The 22,383-nt window shown below is 39.7% G+C and overlaps 1 protein-coding gene across 3 annotated transcripts in view; it reads left to right on the forward strand.

The window, feature by feature from the left end:
- grid2 (glutamate receptor, ionotropic, delta 2) overlaps positions 1–22,383 on the forward strand; it is a 483,103-nt gene that overhangs the window by 79,626 nt on the left and 381,094 nt on the right. For all 3 annotated transcript variants that reach the window (XM_030104001.1, XM_030104000.1, XM_030104002.1), the window contains exon 2: positions 14,714–14,869. In XM_030104001.1, coding sequence (XP_029959861.1) covers positions 14,714–14,869 — 156 coding nt within the window. The remainder of the gene's footprint in view (positions 1–14,713; positions 14,870–22,383) is intronic.

Genomic DNA, 22,383 nt, shown 5'->3' on the forward strand with positions numbered 1-22,383 from the left:
GACTTTCTGCTGAATTTTCTGCCTACTGTATGTCTCTCTTGAAGCCCGTGTGAAGCTTTTATTCTTTTAAGTGCTCTCATGTGTAAAAGTATCTATGACAGCTGTATATTTGTCCATCCCCCGTACCACCTGGAGTACTGACTTGCTGACTGTTGAGAAAAGGGCAGAAAAAATCCAGGAGACAGCTTTAGTTGCATCAGATGAGAGTCAAGCGGATCTATTTCATTCGCCGATCGATTTACTCACATTTCTTTGTAAGCAGGGAAGCAATCCAAATAACTTGCCAAAACTCCTCAATAAGTATGCACACACACACACACACACGCATACACACACAGACTGACATGCACCCTGCCACCTACACCACATGTACACCACTCTGTGGGTGTTGGATCCTGGGGGCCACCTACCTCACTGCAGTGATGAATAAAACAACAGCCACTTGGAGCTATGAGCGTGCCTGCGTGTGTGTGTGCGTGTGTGTGTGTGTGGAGGGCTTCTGCTGACGTGCTGGCTTTTAAATGAACTCCTCTAGCTGGCAGTGTGGCTGCTTCTGGTCCTGCCTGATGTGAGTGCCTCGGCTCACGGTGGTGTGCGCATGCATACGTGATAACCTGAGCTGAAACAGATTACCTGGAAGGAACCGGCAGCCGCAGCAGTCAGTGATCACTGTCAAGAGAGAAACGCTCTTGCATTGCAATATCTGTGCATGGTAATCACACCGAGTCAGCTCAATATTGAAAACAATTTGAAAATAATAGAAAGTTCTTGTTTGACTCCCAGAACAAAACATATGCAGTTTCTGGACTTTGCTTAAAATTAATGTCTGTTTTCTCCTTGTGTGATAGTTACCATCTCATTTTAAATGAAGTGTGATCACATTTTTCTGTGAGGGATTAAGAGAAAGCAGTGCCGTTTAAATGAAGGTGGATTGCAACTAAGAGCTGATCCCCATATTGTTGACACATGTGATTGACAACATTGAAATAAATACATGAATATCAAAGAGCCTCTAATTACAGAAAGCAGAAATGGAAGAAATATTGTGAATGTTCCTTCTTGGACAAGTATGAATATAGGCCTATGTATTATTAGATGCAACACACCTTTATTTTATTAGTTAAATTGTACAACAGATAGCAGTTCCCTTAGACAAATTAATTTTTGGTATGGTTTTACTTGATTTTTTTTTTTTTTGTAACAACATAAACAAAAAAAAACCCTTTGGAATTATTTTTACGACAGAAATTCCTTCACATTCTCTGGAACGTTTTTTACACAGCACTCACACGAGTGAGTGCATCTGCAGCAGGAAGTTGAGAAACATGGTATTTAATCTCAGCAAACAGTATTCTAGTTTCAGAGCTTTTCATTCAATTTAATATCAAATTCTGTGTAAATTTGATTTCAACGTGAAATTCAATTTCAAAATCTTTTGAAATTAAAATGAAGCTTCTGATGAATAAGAGTTGTTTGGTAGATTTTACATATTTATTTTGATTAAGATCTCAAGTCTGAAATCATCTCTCAGCACTGAACCACATCTATGTATCATTATTCTGTTTTTAGTGGTGTGTAAAGTCGTGCGTGTGTGTGTGTGTGTGTGTGTGCGTGTGTGTGTGTGTGTGTGTGCATGCACGTGCGTGCACTTGAGTGCTTTTGTGCATTCATCACTGTGTTTTTAACTTGCTTCTTGTGTGACCCCCAGGATTGCCCAATGCTAATAGGTTTGTAGATGGAGGAGCTTTATTATGCTCTTTATGACTTTTTAACCGACTCACTGCTTGCTGTGTGTGTGTGTGTGTGTGTGTGTGTGGTGTGTGTGCATTTTCGTGTGCATGTGTGTTAAATATGAGCGCAGGTTTGGAACAGAAGGTATTCCGTGGGGGTGGTGGTGTACTGAGGAGAGGCCTTCAGGGAAAGCGAGGGCGAGCGAGATACAGAGAGAGGCTGAGAGAGTGCGGTGGAGGAATAGTAAAGGCGGAAGAGAGAAAGTGTGTTTCATCAGAAAAAGAGAGATAAGCGGAGGGGCAAAAAGCGAGCGCGGGAGATGGGGGGTTGAGGACATGAGCGCTGCTGCTTACTTTGCTGTGTGTGGGCAGATAGACTGATAAAAAGGAGGAACAAATTAGCAAGACACAGTTAATAAAAGAGAAACAAATAGATAAGATAGCCACACACACACACTTTGGCTTTTTACCTTTATGATGGCATTCAGCACTCACTGGAGAAAGTCTGAAGTTAACCAAGGATAACCCAAATACAATGTAAACCTCCTCAAACATTGCAACCCTTTATGGTTTTAACTGGCCTCGTTCCTAATTCTGCACCCTCCCTCTTTCTCGTTTCCGTCGCCACCAAGCCATGGCCATGCTCGTGTTTTTCTTTTTTCTCTAATGAGAAAACAGTCGTAGGTTTCCATGTTGACGCCACCGATGTCTTCAGAACGCTGCTTTTGAAAAGCAGTCTGTTCACGTGAAGCTTGGAAGACAATGGCAGCACATAATTATGTTTTCTGCTGCTAATTGCACACACAGTTCTTACAGCTGTCATTCCTTTGCAAGCTTTGCTTCACCTCTGAAAAGGGACTTTTTCCACTTTGACCAGTTCACTCTTCTCAGTGCTGATACATTTCTTTCAGTTATTTTCCCAGCAGCTGGAACATGTGTCCCACATGTTGCTTTACATCAAGTGATCGGATCATGGCACTGCTCTAACATGGACCATGTGTTGTCGTTGTTTTGCTGAGAAGACACTTGTCCCTCCCACTCAGAGTGCAACAGACGTGCAGAAGTGCTCATTTGATCCCAATCTCACTATCGAAATGGAATCAATACAAAAATTGCAAGTTGAATGCGTCTTTCTGTACATTATGGTTAGAGCCATTTCTGTTCCATTTCCAATTATCTCCATTGCACATTCTAAGGTCGAGAAAGCTACTGGGTTTATTGATAAATCACATTTGTGTACGCTCATGGCCGCATGCACTTCTACTCCTGCTTCATTTCTATTGACCAATATTCTTGTGCTTGTTTGGTACTTTGACATGCTGGTATGTGCTCCCTGTAAAAAGGGCTCGCACACATACTCCAACAAAGGAGCATGTCCGTGATAGTATTGCCAAGGTTATGGAAGATGGCTATTTAGCTGCTGGACTGCTTCGATAATGATGAACAAAGTCTGTGCAGAGGGCAGAGGAGGGCAAGAGGATTTTGAGCAAAAGCCAGCATGCGAGGATGCAAAATTGGTGAGATAAGATGAAGGAATCAGCAGTAGAGGGAAGTGGGTGGGATTGAAAGGAGAAAATGGTAAGATACAGGATGAGAGGATAGAAGTGCCAGAGGATAGCAGGTGAGGATTAAAAAAAGAGAGAGAGAGCGAGTTTGTGAGAAGGCAGAGAAAAGTCTGATGGAAGGATAAAGAGGAGGGCGAGAGACAGTTGGCTGGTAGAGGGAGAGAGAAAAACAGAAAGCATTACGAGGGGAGCAGTGTGATTGAGAAGAAGGGTGGGGAGGGCAAGAGGCAAAGGGGTGGAGAGTTCAGAAGTTTCACAGCTGTAACTAGTTATTGAGTGAAGGATAGGGTTTGATTGTGCAGGATTGAAAGGGACCACAGGAGGAATGCAAATGCCTGGAGAGGCTTGATACGTGGAGTTTGCAAGAGAAGGAGGGCAATCGTAGTTAGATCATGGCAAATCCATCCTTCACTGGAATATAATGGGGCATTTATGATGTGTACAAATCTGGAGGCTCTCACCGGTGCTTCAGGCAAAATCCTTCCAAATGTTCGGCATTAATCAGGGGAGTCAGCCTAAAGACTCAAGGTGCTCAAAAAGATTTGAAAAGATTTAAGAGCTGAGGCACCATATGCGTTTCATGTTCAAAGTTTTAACAAAATTATTTAGTGGGTTTTTTTTCATTTTTGCAACACTTTTTTTCCCCTCCTGTTTTGCCCGTTTGTATTTGCATTTATTAAGCTACCATGCTTCATATTATACATAATATTTCATGATGCAATGGTATTGAACAAAATCCAAGTTTGTTTATCAACAAAGACCTCCACATTGATTTAAAATGATGATCAATGAAAGAGCTGTGTTGCATAAATTAGACCAGGACACAGTTACTACTTTCTTCTCTGTAAAAAGTAGAGTAAAGGGTAAAAAATAGTTACTTTGTAAAGTAACTCATGCATTACTTCTGTGTTCCCTTCATGTTAGTTTAGACATAACTGCGTGTTTATGTGTTAATGCATAAATACAGCATCTCACCACTGCTGTTTGTGTGTTTGATGTTTATCATTGACTTTTCGGTTTTGAGTATGAATGCAATGCATGGAGGCACATCGCACGCAAGTTAACAGCAGAGAACAGCTTCAAGGTTCTTTATGAAGATGTCTTTATGTGCGTTTCTCAAAGAAAAGCAAATATAAATTGTTGTTATAAAGAAAAAACATCAACAGCATTTTAAAGCGGCAATGATTAGAAAGGCAGACAAAATAAGAAGAACTGCTATGTGTTTGATAGAAGTGTGTGATTAGATCAAAAAAAGAAACTGCTAGGAAATTATGACTGGATTGTGAACCATCAGGGTGTACACATTAAAAGATTTATTTTATGAAAGCAACCATAGTGCTCAAATCTCACTCAAATTGAGCAAAATTATCTTTAATTGGGAATCATTTTGAGTTCATTGTGTTAGAATGAGTCTTCCTGAATCATGATTTCACTGTAGCTCTGAATGGACCAACCACACACTCCATCTGGATTGGGTTTCTGTTTGGTGTGTTAGTTATGTGTGATGCCACAAAAGGTTTTTTTTTTTTTTTTTTTTTTTTTTTTATATCTGCAACCTCATATTTGGATTTAACTGATTCATTCATGCTCCACAATTTTCACAGTGCTTTTTTTTTTTTTTCATTTAATGACTCCATGTTCGTGTCTCTCTTACTGTATGACTGTGTCTGCATGTCTCCGGGGTATGCAGGTCTTTGTAAGTCAAAGCAGATTCACTTAATCTGAATGTCATACAGGGCGTCACACTGAACAAGGGAAGAGGGAGGAGGGACAGGACGAGGGCTGAGTGGAGCGGGAGTGATGCTCAGCACAATGAGAATAAGAGAAGGATGAACAAAGAGTGAAGAGATGTGGCTCATGGAGGAACTAAAAGCAAGGGAGGTGTAGCTAAATGAGGAGCGCAAGAGAGAAGCGAATAGAGAATTGGTGGAAAGCGATTGAGGGCATGGCGAAGGTTTGATGGAAAGGCAGCAGACAATGAAGAGGTGGAACAGAACTTAATAAAGCAGAGCGGCAGAAGAGAAAATGTGGTAAGGTGGCCATCTTAGGGAAGATGAGCAGAGGCAGAATTAAGAAACAGGCGACGAGGGAGAGGCATCAAGGGAATGATAATAGATGCTAAAGCCTGCATTGATATTGTGACAGCACAAAGTAAGACATGCTGGTATGACGGAAAAAGCGAAGGAGTTGTGAAATGTGTCGTTGTGCAGTAGCTGTCAGTATATGGTGAATATACAACGTGGGTCACAGAGAAGGTACGTTGCTATCACTCTAATTATCATTTACTTATAGCTTGGCTTGGACTTGGATACACTTCAAGATCTGGCTCGCAGCCACCGGCGCTACTGCGTTAAGATCCCAGGCAAGTCTGGCCAGACTAGCGCTGAGTCAGCCGTGGTTTGAAAATGAGCTGGAGTTGGCCAAACGCGGTCAAGATCTGACGCGAGGAAGCACGCAAAAAAAAAATGGAAACATTGCCGTCAGCTGTCCACCCTTCCCTTTACGTTCCCATTTGCCAACTCAGGGAATGGATCTTAATGCGATTGAGACGAATCGGTGATTTCCACATTGTGTTCAGCTCGGAGGCTAATGAATGGAGACACAAAACAAATCCTCCACCTCCTCAAAGTATGTTCATTTGTGTGGGAGGAAGTTAAGCCCTGGAAATCTACAGTAGGTCTTTACAAAGGAGGAGAGCGGCCAGGATAAACTCCGTCGACATTAGGCGGGGTGAAAGGGTGAGGCGGGCGGGAACAAGCGGCTGAGGGAGCGGTGACCTTGGCACGTGTTTGTGTGACAAAAGACTTGGGTGCTGCTGAACTACGCCTGCAAATTCTCCGGCCTGCATCGCCACCTTAACGACAGAGCAAATTAATTTACACGCATATAATGAAAGAAGTGAAGGGGGATGGAAAGAGAGGGGGCGGGGGCAGAATGAGAAAGATTTCTCATGCCCAGATCAGGTCACCTGGGAGATTTTTCCATTAACGCACTGGGAGTGTTGCTATAATCACCACAGTCTTTTTCACGCATACACAACTCTGTGCTTTGTGATTTATTGGTAAATCAAATATATTAATATTTGAATTGGCACACGTGAGAACAGCTACCTTCATTCAGATGTTAAATGGGATTTCATGCACATCGATAATTTCTTACTTTCAGTGCTTCTATAATAATACCATCTCCTGAACTACATATATTGGTGTCAATGCCATTCGCAGAACCAACATTCTCTGTTGATTCACTGGAGAAAAATTGGGTAATTGGAAAAAGCTAAAAACATTCATATCACACCTTATTGTTAAGGTCACAACAGTAAGACTGTGGTTGTGATTATTTCTCACAGGAAATGTTATCATATTAAATGTGTGGAAATGAACATTTTTGAGTTAAACAGATGGCATATTTGATTTTTTTTTTGGTAATTGAATTGTTTCAGTTGTTAGATGATTATTCTGTGTATTTTTACCAGTTGTTTTTACAGTGGCATGAAACCCTCTGTTGTACATACCAGTGAACATCTGCGGTAAGACTCAAGTCACTTCTTGTTTTTTTGCTCGCTTTGACATCTTTGACCTGAGTTCACACTGTGAAAGAGATGCTTTCTTTCCTCAGCACTCACTGTGATTGGAGTTTCAGCATTCACACAATCTGAATGGTGCTAAAAGGACTGCGTAAGGACTGTATAACAAAGACGTGTGAACACATCTTGCAATACTACATTACGTAATAAGAACGACATTATATAACTTGAGAAAGTGTGATACGTGTTTCCTTCGTTACATAATAACACCCACACTTTGTAATTGATTTGATGCAATATGTGAGTTTGTTGCATTTTTTAAAATTGCTACATTTTGTGGTGTTGTTACACAACGCCATTCCAGTTTTTCCCCCTATTTGCTTCCATTCCAAATGTAATCATGTTTGACACCATGGAAAAACCATCCAAAAATACTTTATAAATTCTTGTAAATGCATTATAGATTATAATCATCTATACATTAGAGCATAAATAATACTTCCTCATCTGATTTAAACACTGTCAGCAGTATACTAGTAATTGGTCGAAGCTAAACGGGGTGTCCCTGGTTTTTTTTTTTGTTTTTTTTCTTTCTGAAATGAATGGAACCTGTTCTTGAAGGCTCATAGAGACATGGCTCTGCTGCACACATGGTGTCAGAATTACATAGATTTTAATCATTTTAATAGTTCCGAAACAAAATCCAAACATGGGACATTCCAATCTTTCAACTTCTGTCTTTTCATACAATCTGATTTTCTACATCTAGGCAAATAACACGTATCATATTGTAGTGATCAATTGCAGTAATGGAATTCAGCCTTCTTGAAATATTCAAAGTGATTATAAGTGGAAAAACAACAAGAGCATAAAGAAAAATACTTGCAGATTCCTCAGGCTGTACACTCACACAGTATTATCAAGCAGCCATGAGAGCGAATGTCAGTCCAACATGCCCTTCAACATAAGCATTCCATAGCGTAGACTCTCAAATCCCCTGACAAAACACCCCATCATAAATGAAAACTCATGTTTTCACCATTACCTCCTTATCGTCGTCCCAGGACTCATGACATGTAATGATATGAAATTGCATACTGGAGGCCAGTCGATGCTAAAACACAAATCGATAAAGCATAAACTAAACTAAATAAATAATATGAAATGGAATGAAAAAAATAAGATGTAATAGACACACTGAAAAACACTAAACTGATCAATATACGGTTTAGTTTAGTTTAGCTTATTGATTTATGATTACGCGGATAGTCCCCTTTAATTTACCGTACATTAAAGAAGCTTTAGCCTTCATGGCTAATTTTCAGCTGGAGTTCCCGGCCAGTCGACAATTGGCAACCTAAAAAAAAGCAATTGTTAAAGTGCATGTGATAACAGTGTGAAGTAAAAAATGTTTCTAGTAGCCAGTATTGCAAAACCAGAATTTATAGTGCTATTGTTTAAGCACTATCGCTTTCAACAACAGTGCCTTTTTAAAATTATTTTAGTACTTTTCACCAACCGGTATTTCCTACAACTGATCATCTCCTGTGCTGCCTAACGATGGGTTATAGAATGCCAGAGCCAATTCCAGCTGACTGCAGGTAAAGGTAGTTCACACCATACACCTGTCACCAGTTGATCAGAGGAGCCACGATCTTTTTATCTATATTTTTAATGTTTCTAACTCCATAACCGGTTGGGGTTTAAAAATTAAACACAAAACAGTTAATTGCTCCTCTCTCCACCGAGCAAGACTTTCAGGAGGCCGAGCACACCGGAGCCCTCTGTGAGGCCACCTGATGGATTTTTAAGTTGTTTTCGTATTTATCCTTATCATACTGCACTGGTCCTCCCTGCTCCTCTGTGACCATTAATTCTTTGTCCTCCTCTTACGCACACACACACACACACACTAAATTCTACGTTGTCCTCCCAAGTGTCAAAATGCACTTGCTTCCAGCTCTCACGTCGCCGCTGTAAATAACAGCCTACTTGTGTGTTCTTGCCGTGTGTGTGCGCTGCATGTGTTTGTGCACGTGGGCATGCGTGTGTTTTTTTTTTTTTTTTTTTTTTTACGTGTGACACCGCAGGACGATAACCTCCCCCGTTCATCACCATCATCACTCAGTGACGCCGCCACCTTGCTTTCATCGCCGCATAGAGGCCGCCATACTTAGGTTCAGCCTCCGCGCAGGTCGGCAGTACATCATCTGTGTTTGTGTCTGTCCGTCCGTGTGTGTGTGTGTGTGTGTGTGTGCGTGTGCATGTGTGTGTGTTCCCCCACAGTCATTATCCTTGTCAGTCTGTCAGTGTTGCCGTCACATTACTGTCATCAGCGGCAGCTTCCACAACAGGTGTGCGGGTTTGTCTGAGATACAGAGGAACAGATCCCTTATGGAGTCTCAGAAATCTTCGGCGCGCTGTTTAGAGCCGCGTTTGTGAAAAAGAGAGGCGGAACGAGGGGGGATTCTAACAATAGGAAGAAGAAAGCCAGAAGGCAGGTGTAGACTGGAGTCAGATGGAGAGGGATTTGGCGTAGCTCATCTCTGTTTTACCTTCAAAGAGGAAAAATTCAAAACTCTTAGTGGCCAAATGATGAAAACGATTCTTTAGTCACCGCCTCAGAAATATGCTCAATTTTGACCTCTTTTAACCCTCATTTCATGTAACAGGTGGGTGGGAAATACCCTTTTCTGAAGCCATCCTCTCACCAGTGCTAAACCATTATCCCGAGGAGCGAGCTTAATTACTGGATATTTATAGTGTCTCAACATAATAACTGTGCATGTGATGACATGCCATCCTAATTTGTTCATTTAATGAGAAAATTGAGCAGTGTTTTTTTTTTTTTTCTTTTTACACTCAGCAATTCGCCTTTGTCTACCTGAATGCTTTTATCTCATTTTATAATTGTTTGCATGACTGAGCTTTATGACTTAATTCTGGCATTAAAATTTTAAATGTGAAACAAATACTTTGAGCCGCATTCCTCCTCTGGAGCTAACTTGATTGGATTTTCTGAAAAACACGTTTTAATTTTTAGAGGCAATGTTATTGTGATCTATTGGGAACAGGCAACTCAAAAAAAAAAAAAAAAATCAATATGCACTTTATTATACCAGTTACTGTATTATTGTTTTGTATCAAAATGAATGTGTGGTTCCTGTCATCTCAAACCAAAACTGTATTACATTAAAAGCTGGCTATGGTTCCCACATCGTGAACCCTGCTAAAATCACAATAACCAAAATGGAAAATATTTTAGTAAAATGACTCAACTCTCTGGCAGATTTTCCAAATGTTGTCTTATTTTATGGTTTTTAGACTTTCCTTGTTTGAAACATGATGCTTCACAGAATTTGATCTCTTGCATTAATCACAGAATGTGACAACAATGGCTGCTGTCAATGAGCGTTTTGTGATTTATGAAGTCTCAAGTGCTGAAAATACTGGAGCGTTGACATCAGTTCTTGAAAAATTCTAGGAACAAAAAAAAAAACAAAAAAAAAAAAACGAGACATTGCTGAAGAAAAATTCTGCATGCAGTTTTATCAGTAGTCGGTAGTGACAGCACTTCCCCAGCCTTACTTTTCTTCTACCTCCAGCATTCCTCATCCATCCCAGGGGGTTATTTGGCAGTAAGTAGATAAACAAATTATTTATTGCCTCTCTTTATTAATGTAAACAAACAGGGATATGAATAGCAAACACTTGACCATCATCTGATCAATATTCCCCGACTGAACGATTTGGGTCTTCTTCGTTTGGATTTTATATCTATTCGCGTTGACTGCTCCTGTCATGAAAGGAACGGATGGCAAAAAGGTGGATGATTTAGTGCGTTTGTATGCATGTGTTTGTGTCTGTATGCGTGTGTGTGTGTGTGTGTGTGTGTGTGTGTGTGTGTGTGTGTGTGTCTGTCTGTCTGCGTGTGTGTGCCTGCCCTTGGGGCGTCTATGTAAAGCAAGATTCACAGCTTTTATTTCCTTGGCTGATTTATGCTTTGACGTGCGCGCTCACAACCACATTACTGGAAAGGAAGAGGAGCCAGGATTGTGTGTGTTGCTTGAGGATGCGCACGTCTGCTTCTACCTCTGCCTGTAAATCAGCATGCAGGGATGCTGTTCTTCTCGAATTACCGACAGAGAATAACAGATAATCAGCCATCCTCCTTTCATTTCTCCTGGCTTTTAAAAACATTCGTCTCATGAACGTTGAATCTGGATGAATTTTAAAGAAAACAACTGTAGAAAGTTGGAAACACGATTTTTCAACATCATTATTTTAACGGTGTATGTTAAGTTGGAAGAAAAAGCGAGTCAAAGTTCTTTTTCAGTATGCATGAAAATAAACTTAATTAGAAGAATATATTTAAAATTAATTAAAAAAGATCAAACTAAAGTCTTCTTGACTGATGTTCTGATTATTAGTTGTCAGTCAATGTTAGGATGAATACTAGCTTTGAATTTAACATCAAGGTAAAGTCAAAATCAGAAGTAGGTCCTGTCTTCCAGCAGAAATAAGAACCTTTACTCACCACTTTCACCTTCTTCCATGATCATGACCTTCTTATACTCTCATAACTACTTGCAGATTGTAAATATTGGTCACTTACTCGGAAAATACAAGTAATTTTATATCAATATGCTTCTTATCATTATGTTTACCATAGAAGTTTCAGGACCCATTTTACCCTTGTTGGCACGAAGAAGTCCACCAGGGTCTGGATGGGAACCATGTGTAGCTTCATGCGATATGAGCTCGGTAGAGTGTTTGATGATACTTTTGGTTTTTGAGATCAACAGCTGTCAAGACGTCTCCAACTCAACTTTCAGAGTTCAGTTTGTATTAATGATAAATGGTGAATGGACAGCAATTATGTAATTCTTTTGACACTGCTTGAGGAGATCCCAAAGCGCGTTACACTGTCAATCACATTCACCCATTCACACACACATTCACACACATCCGTGGAGGCATCTACCATGCTACTACCACCTGGATGTTATTTGCTACTGCATTGAAGCAGGTTGTTAAATGATAAATTGAAATAACTTGTTGAGCGTTGCTTCACTCCTTCAGTTGTTCCAGGGATCATTTACATTTTTAACTACATTCACCCATTCAGACATACACACTCTCACGTCTGCCGTGCAAGGAGCTCAACCATCCAGTGGGAGCAAATTGGAGTTCACGATCTTGCATAAAGACACTATCAGATATAAGTGATACAGATCAGCTTTATACACCTGCAGTGATTTCTTTCTGTTAATGCTGTGGTGTAATTTTCCATTTTTCGGCTTCTGGCTGGAAAAAAAACAATGTTTTTAGCCATATACGGGTAGCTGAAAAATCACTGTGCAGGTGCTGCATCTCTCAGGAAGAAAGACAAAGAGGCAGTAATCACGAGGTGATGGAGAAACGAGATGGGAAGAGTGAAAAGTGACCAAAAAACAGCCCATGGTAGCGTGTGGCTTCATTTCAAAGTCCTTCCCTGTCTATCGTGGCCAGTTCATGAAAAAAATAAAATAAACTGAAAGAAAATGCACATAATGTTATTTCAAAATGTACACAAACAAATGAAATGATGAGAAAGCAATAGACCATATAAGACGAGTGGTGTGGAGCTCTGTGCGGCTTTGAATGCACGTCTTGAAGAATGTTGCTATGGCAACGTCATTGTGGAGCCATTATTAAAGGAGTCATTATGTGTGTTCTGCTCTGTATAAAATACAAAAAAATAAATAAATTCCTGCACAACTGCTACAGATTCCCCAAAAAATAATTTCGTGACAAACATAACATAAGTGGAGATTAAATAATTAAAAGTTAAAGACAACAACAAAATAATTCATTATTTATCGCCACAACTTTTCCAAGTGTTTGAAAAAGTTTTGTGAGGAAGTTTGTATTATTTTGGAACTTTCCAAAACCATATACTTTTTTTTTAAATAGCGAAGGACGTCACTCCTTTTTCAGTTTCCTCTCATCTCTTCTTGCGTTTGTCCCCTATACCCTAACACTGTCCCCTTGTGTCACAGAGCTCGTTTAAAATGTGTACCAATCCTTTCCCATCAGTGTCATCTTCAAACTGATTCGAACCGCCATTCATAATTTATCTCTAATGGAATACTTAATGAGCCTTTGTGTTTCACTCTTTATTGCTTTGTCCAAGCCTGTTTGTTTCACCTCATCAATACTGCATGATTATAAAAACAGCCTGGACTCAATAAGAGGGAAGGTTTTTAGACTTCCAGAATGCTAAGAAATCAAATTATTGAAGTGTTAATTTTTAATGAGGCCTTTTTTTTTGGTAAGCAGGTACTTTTGTTTTTGACTACCTGTAAACTGCTTTTGGTGTAAAAGTTGTGCTGGAATCTGTTGTCCTTCACAAAATAAATGTCAACACTTGATCTGAAAAGCAGAGGAAGGGTATTATATTAACCTCCCAATGGCAAAGTGTTTAAACAAACAGGCCAGTGCCTTAAGACAGGGAATGACCATAAGGTATGCATGATTTACAGAATCATTCTTCAGTGTTGCTGAAGTTTCCAACACCAGAGAGAACATTTTCCACAATAAATCTGGTCTGTGGGATTCAGATTGCGACCTTTGTGGTTATTTACACTCCATCGAAGGCCAGTTACAGCAACAGGTATTAAAGGTGGGACAAAATACCCTTTAGCCACTGTAGCCTGCCTGGTTATTAATAGAATTCCCCACCTGACTTTACACACACATGCACATGCATCATATTACAATATGAGGCCTATTTTCTAGGCTGTAATAAGCACTTAGCAGTGCTTCACTGCACTGTCTTGCACAATTAGCATCCCAGTAGATTGAGGGGATAAACGTGGCTGGGGTGGCACTAAAATTGAAGAAATGTAAGAAAAGAGCGAAATGAAAACATATGGTTAATTGTGTGTGACAAACCAAAGGAAAGAACAAAACTCTATCAGCCAGTCAAACCGCATGTTGCCTCATTCTTTTGTCTCTGAAGTGCTGCAGGTTGACATTTATTTTTATGACTAATTTAGTATTGGCTAGCGGGAACTTTATCTGCTACTACAGATACTTGCTCACATAAGTCTTTCCTTCCTGCAATTCCCTTTGTGAAGCCGCTGTTTTGGCTGAGTCGGTGCATTGTACTTGGGCAGAGTTTGACCTCGCAGTAATGTCGTTCTCATGCTTCCTCACACCCCATCTTCTTCAAGGACTTTAAATCTACATTTCTAGACTCATTTCAAACACATTACAATAGAGAAGCTGATATTCTTTTATGCTTTTATGCTTCCTCATGCGCACATTTTGCAGAATACACATTTTATGTTGTATCTTATGAAACCTTTCCTGCGCTGGTTTTGCTACCACTCAAGTCTGGTGTCAAGGTTTTATATTGCATTTATCAGATGTCCGTGTTTAGATGGTCATCAGGCAGTAAGTAAATGTATCTGTCAAATGGAGTCAGGCTTTACCTGTTTTATGGTCAATCGGGGAGGTGAAGGTCACAGTTTCGATGTTGTAAAGTGAAGCTAAGCTTCAGAGCGTGGCTTTCTGTTCATTCTTCAATTTGTAGGGGAACTGCAGATGTTATTCAGATTTGTAACACAAGACTAAAAGTGGAACTCCTGGAGTTGTGGAACCGACTAAGAGCGTGTGGGAACTTGTAGAGACAGTGTGATCTTAGCATTCTTGCCTTAATTTTTTTTAACTGTAAAAGAAACTGTTGTTTTTACATTTGCACAGTATAGAAAAGAGCTTAAAGATGAGTCTAATCCTTCATTCTGTCTTGCACCGATGATGCTGAGATGCCGTCACTAACGCATAGTATTTGTTTTGTTTTTTTTTGTTGTTTTGTTTTTTTTCTTATTTCATTTTCATTTTTACAGGTGCCATCTTTGATGAATCAGCACGAAAAGACGACGAGGTATTTCGTCTTGCTGTGGCAGATCTCAATCTCAACAATGAGATCCTGGAGACAGAGAAGATCACCATCTCTGTGGAATTCGTTGATGGGAACAACCCCTTCCAGGCAGTGCAAGAAGGTAGGATCCAAATATTTTGTTGGAGTTTATGTATGAAATGAATGGGCATGTTGTGTATAACTGAAATACGAATGTGTTGAATTCACACTCACATGCAAAAAAAAAAAAAAACACCCTGAAAATGTCAGCACGAATGGAAAATGCGATCCACAGCAGCACGAGGCCTTCTGGCCCTCCTGTGATTTTGTTGACCTCTTCAATATATTAGGAACAAAAGGCAAGGACAGGAAATTAATTCTGCAGATAAAAACAACATTAAAAAGTTGGCACGGAGTCAACCTCTGTCTTTGATTTTGCCTATTATGCATTGCTCGCGTGCCCTTTGTGTTGACCTGCATCTTAATCAGTCCAGGATGAAGTAGTTCTTTTTTTTTGTTGTTGCTTTGGTTGCGAGCCAGTTCATTTGATGAAATATGGCTTTCATTCCGGAAAAACTGGTGTGCTTTCCTGTTGAGCAGTGACTAATTCAGTTTTTTTTTTTTTGTGTATATTTATTTTTACCTATATTTGCTGGCAGAGATTTCACAGAAATCAGAGTTTGAAGCAATCCTTTGTGTCTAAGCTTTGTCACGTTGGTGTGCATTGCTTGTTCTTTAGATCAACAGATACTTTTCATGAATTCTCTTAAGTTGTGTTGATGCGTAGATAAACCACGTCAGACAATGTCAGTGAGAAGCGGTTCGGTGATCGAGGTCAGCGCAAACTGCATTGGTGCTTCCAGCTATTCAAATTGATGGTTCTCATTCAGTAAGGAGGAAAATGGGATGCTTTTTTTCTTTTTTTTTTTTTGACAAACATGTCCCGAATTACATTACAACCTCAATTCCCTAAAACTTGGGAAGGTTTGTTTGGTGAAGCAAGGATTCTCCAGAAGAAAAAAAAAAAGAAGAAAAAAAAACTTTTTGAAATTCATTAAGAACCCTTAGACATTTTTAACGTTTCGCAAAACAAAACAAAATAAAAAAGTTAAAGAGGGCCAGTTAAAGAGGATATTTCACAAGTGATTACTTTTTTGTTTTGTCAGCATTAGGAACATGACTTGGTATAAACGTTTCAACCTCCCAGCTGTAAAGATAGACAGATATTGACCAATCTGGATGCTGTGTTCCTGCATGCTAAAAATGAAGAGGATGGATGAAGCTTTTTATCAGCAGACGGTCAAAGAAAACCTTCCTCTTCCACTCTGCATGGTGGAAGTAGTGTCAATATTCTATACCGCATCTTCGTAACAGCATAACTTCTCAGGAGGGTCTGACCTGGTCTGTCTGCAGTTTCCATATTTCATCAGTAAAGAAAAAAAAAAAAAACATAAAAAAAAAAAAAAATCAGCTCCAGGGCTGCTGAGCAGATTGAACTCTACATCCAGATACAACAGTCAACATTCTTGTCTTCCCAAAAGATGAGACATCTTTCACATAATTTTAAGGACATATAGTTACCCCTGTGCAGGGGATTAAACTTTTTTGAAATGCGTGTCGCTACCAGCAAATTCACATTGAGCAAATATTTCCATGACATGGTGGCAAAATGTCTGTCAGTTTCAACATATTTTATAATATTTGTGCTATTTTGTTAATGAAGTATGTTCAGGAAATCCTAATCCTGTTTTGGTAAATCTGTTGCACGCTGTGGCAAACACTCTGATTTTCCATTTTCGATTTGCAGTCAGAAGTGCAGCTTAGCATGTTTGTCTCTCTGCCACCACCTGTTTTTGAACTCCTAACAGCAGCGTTTGTTTACACATTTTCACTCCATTAGATTGCATAAATAATCATAAAGTGTTCTTTCAAGAAAAGTGAGTGAAGTAACTGAGTGTGCACGGGATGACATGCATTGCGTTTGTCGCTGCTGTGGGACAGACTCCAACACAACGCAGACGTGAGATGGCACAATAGGTTGACACACAATAAATGCAACACTGAATCAAACTTCTCTCTTGATCTCCTGAATGTAATAAGGACTTATTTCATTTTAAGAACAAAATGAAAGTTACTGTCAGTAATCCTCCTGTCTTTTGTCAGGCAAGAAGCTTAAGGTTGTTTTTCAGCAGTGTGATTTTAGTGTGAAGTGTACGGTGGTCAGATGTGAAAAGCCTCGAGTTAATGAGCTGGAGTACTCACCTCGTCCTCTTTATTCCAGCACATCAAACAATAAATCTCGAGTGCTCCTGACAGCCAAACAACTTTCATAGTTTCCTTTACTCCTCCACTGTAACTATTTTAATCCCCAAACAAGGCAAATTGGAAAATATGGCAATCCTGCACTAATATTGGCACCGCTGGCTCGACTAATGATTCATCTGACAACGAGATGTGTCACACACGTTCTCTCTGACTACACTGGCTGAGTAGCTAATTAGGGCATTTGTTTTTGTGTTTGATAGTCATCCAGCAGCCTTTGTGAAGTAGGTGAAAATCCCAATATTATTTTCTTCTCAGTGGCTTTTGACTAATGGCTTTCTCTTAAAAGGGCAGGTTTATTTTTGTCCAAATCTTTAATGCAGACAGATATGTTTTCTTTTGAACATAATCATCTACTGAACAGAGAAGCTTTAGAGACTGTACTAATGGAAGAAAAGATGAAGCGTTGCAGTGAAGGATGAACTCACTGGGACTCAGTCGGACAGTCTTGTGCAGACACACCTCGTGCTCACCTGGGTGGGTTTGCATAATTAGAGAAACAGACTGTCAAAAGTGATTTATGAAGATGATTGTATTTTGGCACAAAGTAAAGGTGGATGTTAAAACTGATCTTCTTACGAGGATTTGCACAAGCTGAGAGGTTGGAACAGAGGTAGACGGATGAATAGATAGGAAAATACATCTGCAAACATCAAATATTCAATACCTTGAAAAGAAATTGGGACAAAATTAAAAAATGCACCATTGTGACTTTGCTTTTGTTTTCTGGATGCTTTTCCAGCCATGAGTAAGATTCAAAGATCCATCACACTCTGCAAGACACAGGACAGGAAGAACCGAGTCCAGGTGGTAAAGACAGCACAGGGGATTGTGGGATGCCGTCTGCCTGATCTGGACTCAATTTCTGCTGCCCGAGTCCAGAAGAGCGACAGATGCATTGCCACAGATGCCACACACCCAGAAAACTCTCTGTTTGCTCTGCCTCCATCAGGAAAACTGTACAGAACATTTAGACCAGAATCAACAGACTCAGTGACGGCTTTTTCCCCAGTGCTGAGAGAACGTTGGCCCCCCTGCAGTAACTCTTTCAGTCCTGTTTCCACAAGTGCTTTTGTTCTTACTTTCTTTTTAAGTATTCCTTTTAAGAATTTTTTTTTTGATTTATGTCTGTAGGTGTGTGAGCCTTTAAGTTGTGAGTGCGAACATTGTTTTTGTCCTCATAATGGAAACCAAAACTCTCATTTTGTTTCATAAATAGCATTTATGCTACTTGTAAGTAAATCCACTATTAAATTGAATGACAGAAAATATTGACTTATTGAAATGACATACAAATGCGATCAGGAGGAGAAAGATCATTGATACTTCGTAACAAAATTCAGTGGGGGGCTGATAGCAGTAAAAGTGCATGAATCCCAGTGCATGAATTATGAAAGGATATAATTTGAAAAACACAAAGGCATAAGAAGGTTTCATAGTTTAGTTTTCCTCTTTTACTTGTTTACCCTTTGGAGTGATGAAGCTAAAACAACACCAAATTCCCCAGTTGATTATAAATAGCATGCTATCTTTAATTAATTTTAAGTGGATCTAATCTATTTTGCCACAATGGGATATTATAGATGCCAAATGCTGTGCTAATGTGTAACAGGAGGATATTTTTCTTATGTACAACAATGAAGCATGACTTGGCACAAATTTCAATCACTGAGATGAACAGAATGTTGAACCTGCACATGAATGGTTTTCAATAAATTTGGATTCTTTTCCAAGGTGAATTATAGAAGTGTCCTAAAGTACTGTACGATGATTTGTTTCAGCAGGATGAAGAATTCCCTTTTTTCAATGCTGAATTATTGGCTGGTTTAGTGAAAACAAGTGAAGTTGAGAGGAGCATTGGCTTTATGTCAGACGTGTCTGAAGTGGCTTTCTATCAAAGCACTTTTACTCTGTGGAAGCAGCAGGGTTGGGAAGTAACAGATTAAATGCAATGGCGTTACATAAGTAGGATGCAAAAAATATAACTGTCACCCCTTGTAGTACATTAAAAAAAATATTTAATTTTGTAAAGAAACATCTTCAGGTATGATCCTCACGTGAACTCAAAGTGAAGCTGAACTCGGAAGAATCTGATGGAGGCAATAATATCTTCAGCCTGGATGGAGGATTTATTGGAGACTGAACGTTACCTTCTGTCACGGATGAACTCTTGAAACAATATTGTGCATGGCATGCCTGAACACAAAATACTGCCTCACTACAACAGTACAGTTACATAGCACACAATATAAATGTATCTTAACACTGCCAATACGGCTCCTTGTGCTGCTGCTGTACTGTAGACCTACTAGTAGACCACAGTTTGAACTGAAGGTGCTGATCCCGAGTCAGAAAGAAAGATTCTCAGTAGGTTTAGAAGATGTCATGTTTTTGGTAATTATTTGTGCTGAGCTCACAGAGGCCTGCATGTGTTCATAATCCTTAGTTATCTAAAAGTAACAAAGTATTCTTGTATGCTTTTCTTTTATTGATGTAATTAGTGTAAGTTACTGATTACATTTTTAGACAAGTAACTTGAAATTGTACCAGATTACATTTTTAAAGTAACCCTCCCAACCCTGGTAAGCAGTGAAAGTTGTAATCACATACAGTCCTCACTTCATGCAAGACTATCTTGTTGACTGTAGATAAACAAAAACCAGTGGATTTAAAGAGGCCTCGTGAAAAATGCCAGAACTTAGAATCCCCCTCAGTGATTTAATTAACTGATAATCAAACACAAAGGCCTCATTATCCACACCCGTGCACTATTTGCAACAAATGCACACACACACTTCTACACGTACACCCTCGTGCACTCGTGTGTACACACACTCACATGAAAATCTTCAGTCGCGTTGACTGATGCAATAAAGGAAAACACAGCGAAGACGACTGTGAGCTTGTTTGGCAAACAGACAAGACAAACAGTTTTCACGCTGCGGCCATGAATCCTGCAGCACAATCGCGGTCAAAGTCTGTATCTCTCACCCCGAGATTCGCTCAGTGGACCTTACCTGGATGCATTGTAAGTGCTTCTGTGTGTTTGCGTACCTCTCAGAGCCTTGTTAAGGCTCTTGCTTTGATACAAGGGCTCTACAGTGATGTTTGGTACTCAGGCTGTAATTCTTTGAAGTCCCAACCTGAGTCGTTCCATTAGCAGGCTCTGTGTGCATGAAGGCTAAATTGCTGTGTTGTTTGTTTTTTCTTATTCTATTTTATTTTTATCCTTCTTCATTTCACAGAAACTCAGCAGCTTATATTTGAAGCATTTTATATAGAATATTAGCACTGAGTGAATTAAAGACGGAGAGTAAAGAGAGATGTGACGGCGCAGCAGGAGGCAGTTTGCTCTTTGGCCGAACAGACTGAGCCGCCAGCATGTTCCTGGATCCTGCAGTATGCCTCATATCTGTTTTCATGTGGTTGATGGATTTCATTCCTGGCCTGCTTATCGTGTGTTTTTACTTCATTTGTTCTTTAACTTTTGGAAAAGCTTATAAGTCAGCAGTCAAACACATCATACGTCCACATCAGTCGTAGATCATTTTCCGTGTCGGTTTTAGACAAATAGTTCATGCCTGGAACTTCTTCCAGCCAGTGTTTATTGACAAACCGGCTTTGCTTTGCTTTTTTTCCCCCCTCTCTCTTATCACCGATCATTTGAACTCCTGCAGGCCTCCAAGTTTCCCAGTCTGTTGACGGGTCAGTCCAAATTTGTGGGTGGAACAAGAAAATCTCCCTTTTCTTCCTGTTTACAGGGTACCGAACAGACCGCCTAGCTCATTTCCCTGCCAGTCTTCCTGCCGATCTTCTGCTTGCCCGTCTGGTTGTGTAGTTAGCTGGCTGATGAATTTACTGACTCTCCCTCTATCTGCCTGTCTATCTATAGCTTCATGCTCCAGACGTCTTCATCCCATCTAACGCAGTGCAGGTATTTCAGATAAACGGTTTCTACACATCTTCCAACCAATAGAAAAAAAAAAGGCATTGCATTTAAAGTTCTATTACAGTTGTATCTATATATTACTATTTTACATAATACAATATATTTTCTCGTAGCGTGTCACTTACTTTCCTGCTTAGACGTGCAAGCTATTGCAGCTCCGATAAAGCCATCGCACCTTCAGGTTCATTAAAGGATTGCAATAGGCTTATCATTTGTAAACAGTCAGCTCCCTATTCCACACAACAGTTTGATTAATAGCAACACGTGTCCACTTCAAGTCCCATATTTCCCCCTGCATGAACGTGTCTTGGGCTAATATGGGCTTTTCATTCAGTCAATGATGGCACTCTGAGTGTAATTAGCACCAGATATGAAAAAAAGGTAACGCCTCATTATGCCGTCAGGACTTGAGAGTCGTTCCTAAACACGGTCTGTGTGACGTGAAGCTTAGCGCAGTTCGCTGGGGGAATTTGTCGGCGATCACCTGGTTTACAAATAAAATAAATAAATAAAAACATCATGGTATAATGATGCACTGGGTTTAGCAGGAGCTCAAAGGGGAGGGTGAAATGTTGTGATTTGTCTGATGTCTCTGTGGAGTAAAGCGAGCAGTAAATGCAGCCAAGTGTGTGATCAAAAGAGTGGAATAGCTTGTCTTGAGCGATTTGTATGTTTTATGAACATCATGTTCAGACCTACACTCCTGCTGTGCTTGTTTTTTTGATGTTATTGAACAGCCAGATAAAATATTGGGTTCTTTATGATCAATTTGAAAGGCTTTTTATACGATTTTTGGTACATTATTTATTTCTTATTGGTTAGAAAAGAGGTTTACATATACACTATGTTTGCTCACCTGCCTTCATACTCATTTAAACTCGAGTGTGATCCTATTCTTAACCCAAAATATTTAAAATTGTCAGTCCACCATTTGCTTCACCTCTTCTACAAAGGTGTTCTGTGAAGTTTATGAGTGTGTTTGTTAATTTTTGACCATTCTTCCAGTGCATTTGTTAGATCAACAAGCCATCCATCCATCCATCTATCGCAAAATGCAAGATGCATCCTGAACAGGTCAATAAATCCTCAATAAACAGCCTCAATAAAGAGGCCTGTTCTTGAGCAAATGTTGTTGATTAAATGAAAAACTTTTTTTTTTTTTTCACGAAGTTCTCTTCGTAGAGACACATTTTGCACACTTGAAACTTCCTCATCTGCAGAAGAAACAAATGTGCCACGGTGGCAAAAAGCATTGTATAAAGGATCGCTAGAGTTTTGGGGTTTTGAATGTAGAACACAAAAAGCTGATGCCATTTCCATGCTGTGTCTACCCAGCGTTTGTGTAGCATCACATTATAACTGGCCCAAGTTTTCACCATGAAGAA

Source organism: Salarias fasciatus, chromosome 12, assembly GCF_902148845.1.
Source record: "Salarias fasciatus chromosome 12, fSalaFa1.1, whole genome shotgun sequence".
In the NCBI taxonomy this organism is placed as follows: Eukaryota; Metazoa; Chordata; class Actinopteri; order Blenniiformes; family Blenniidae; genus Salarias; species Salarias fasciatus.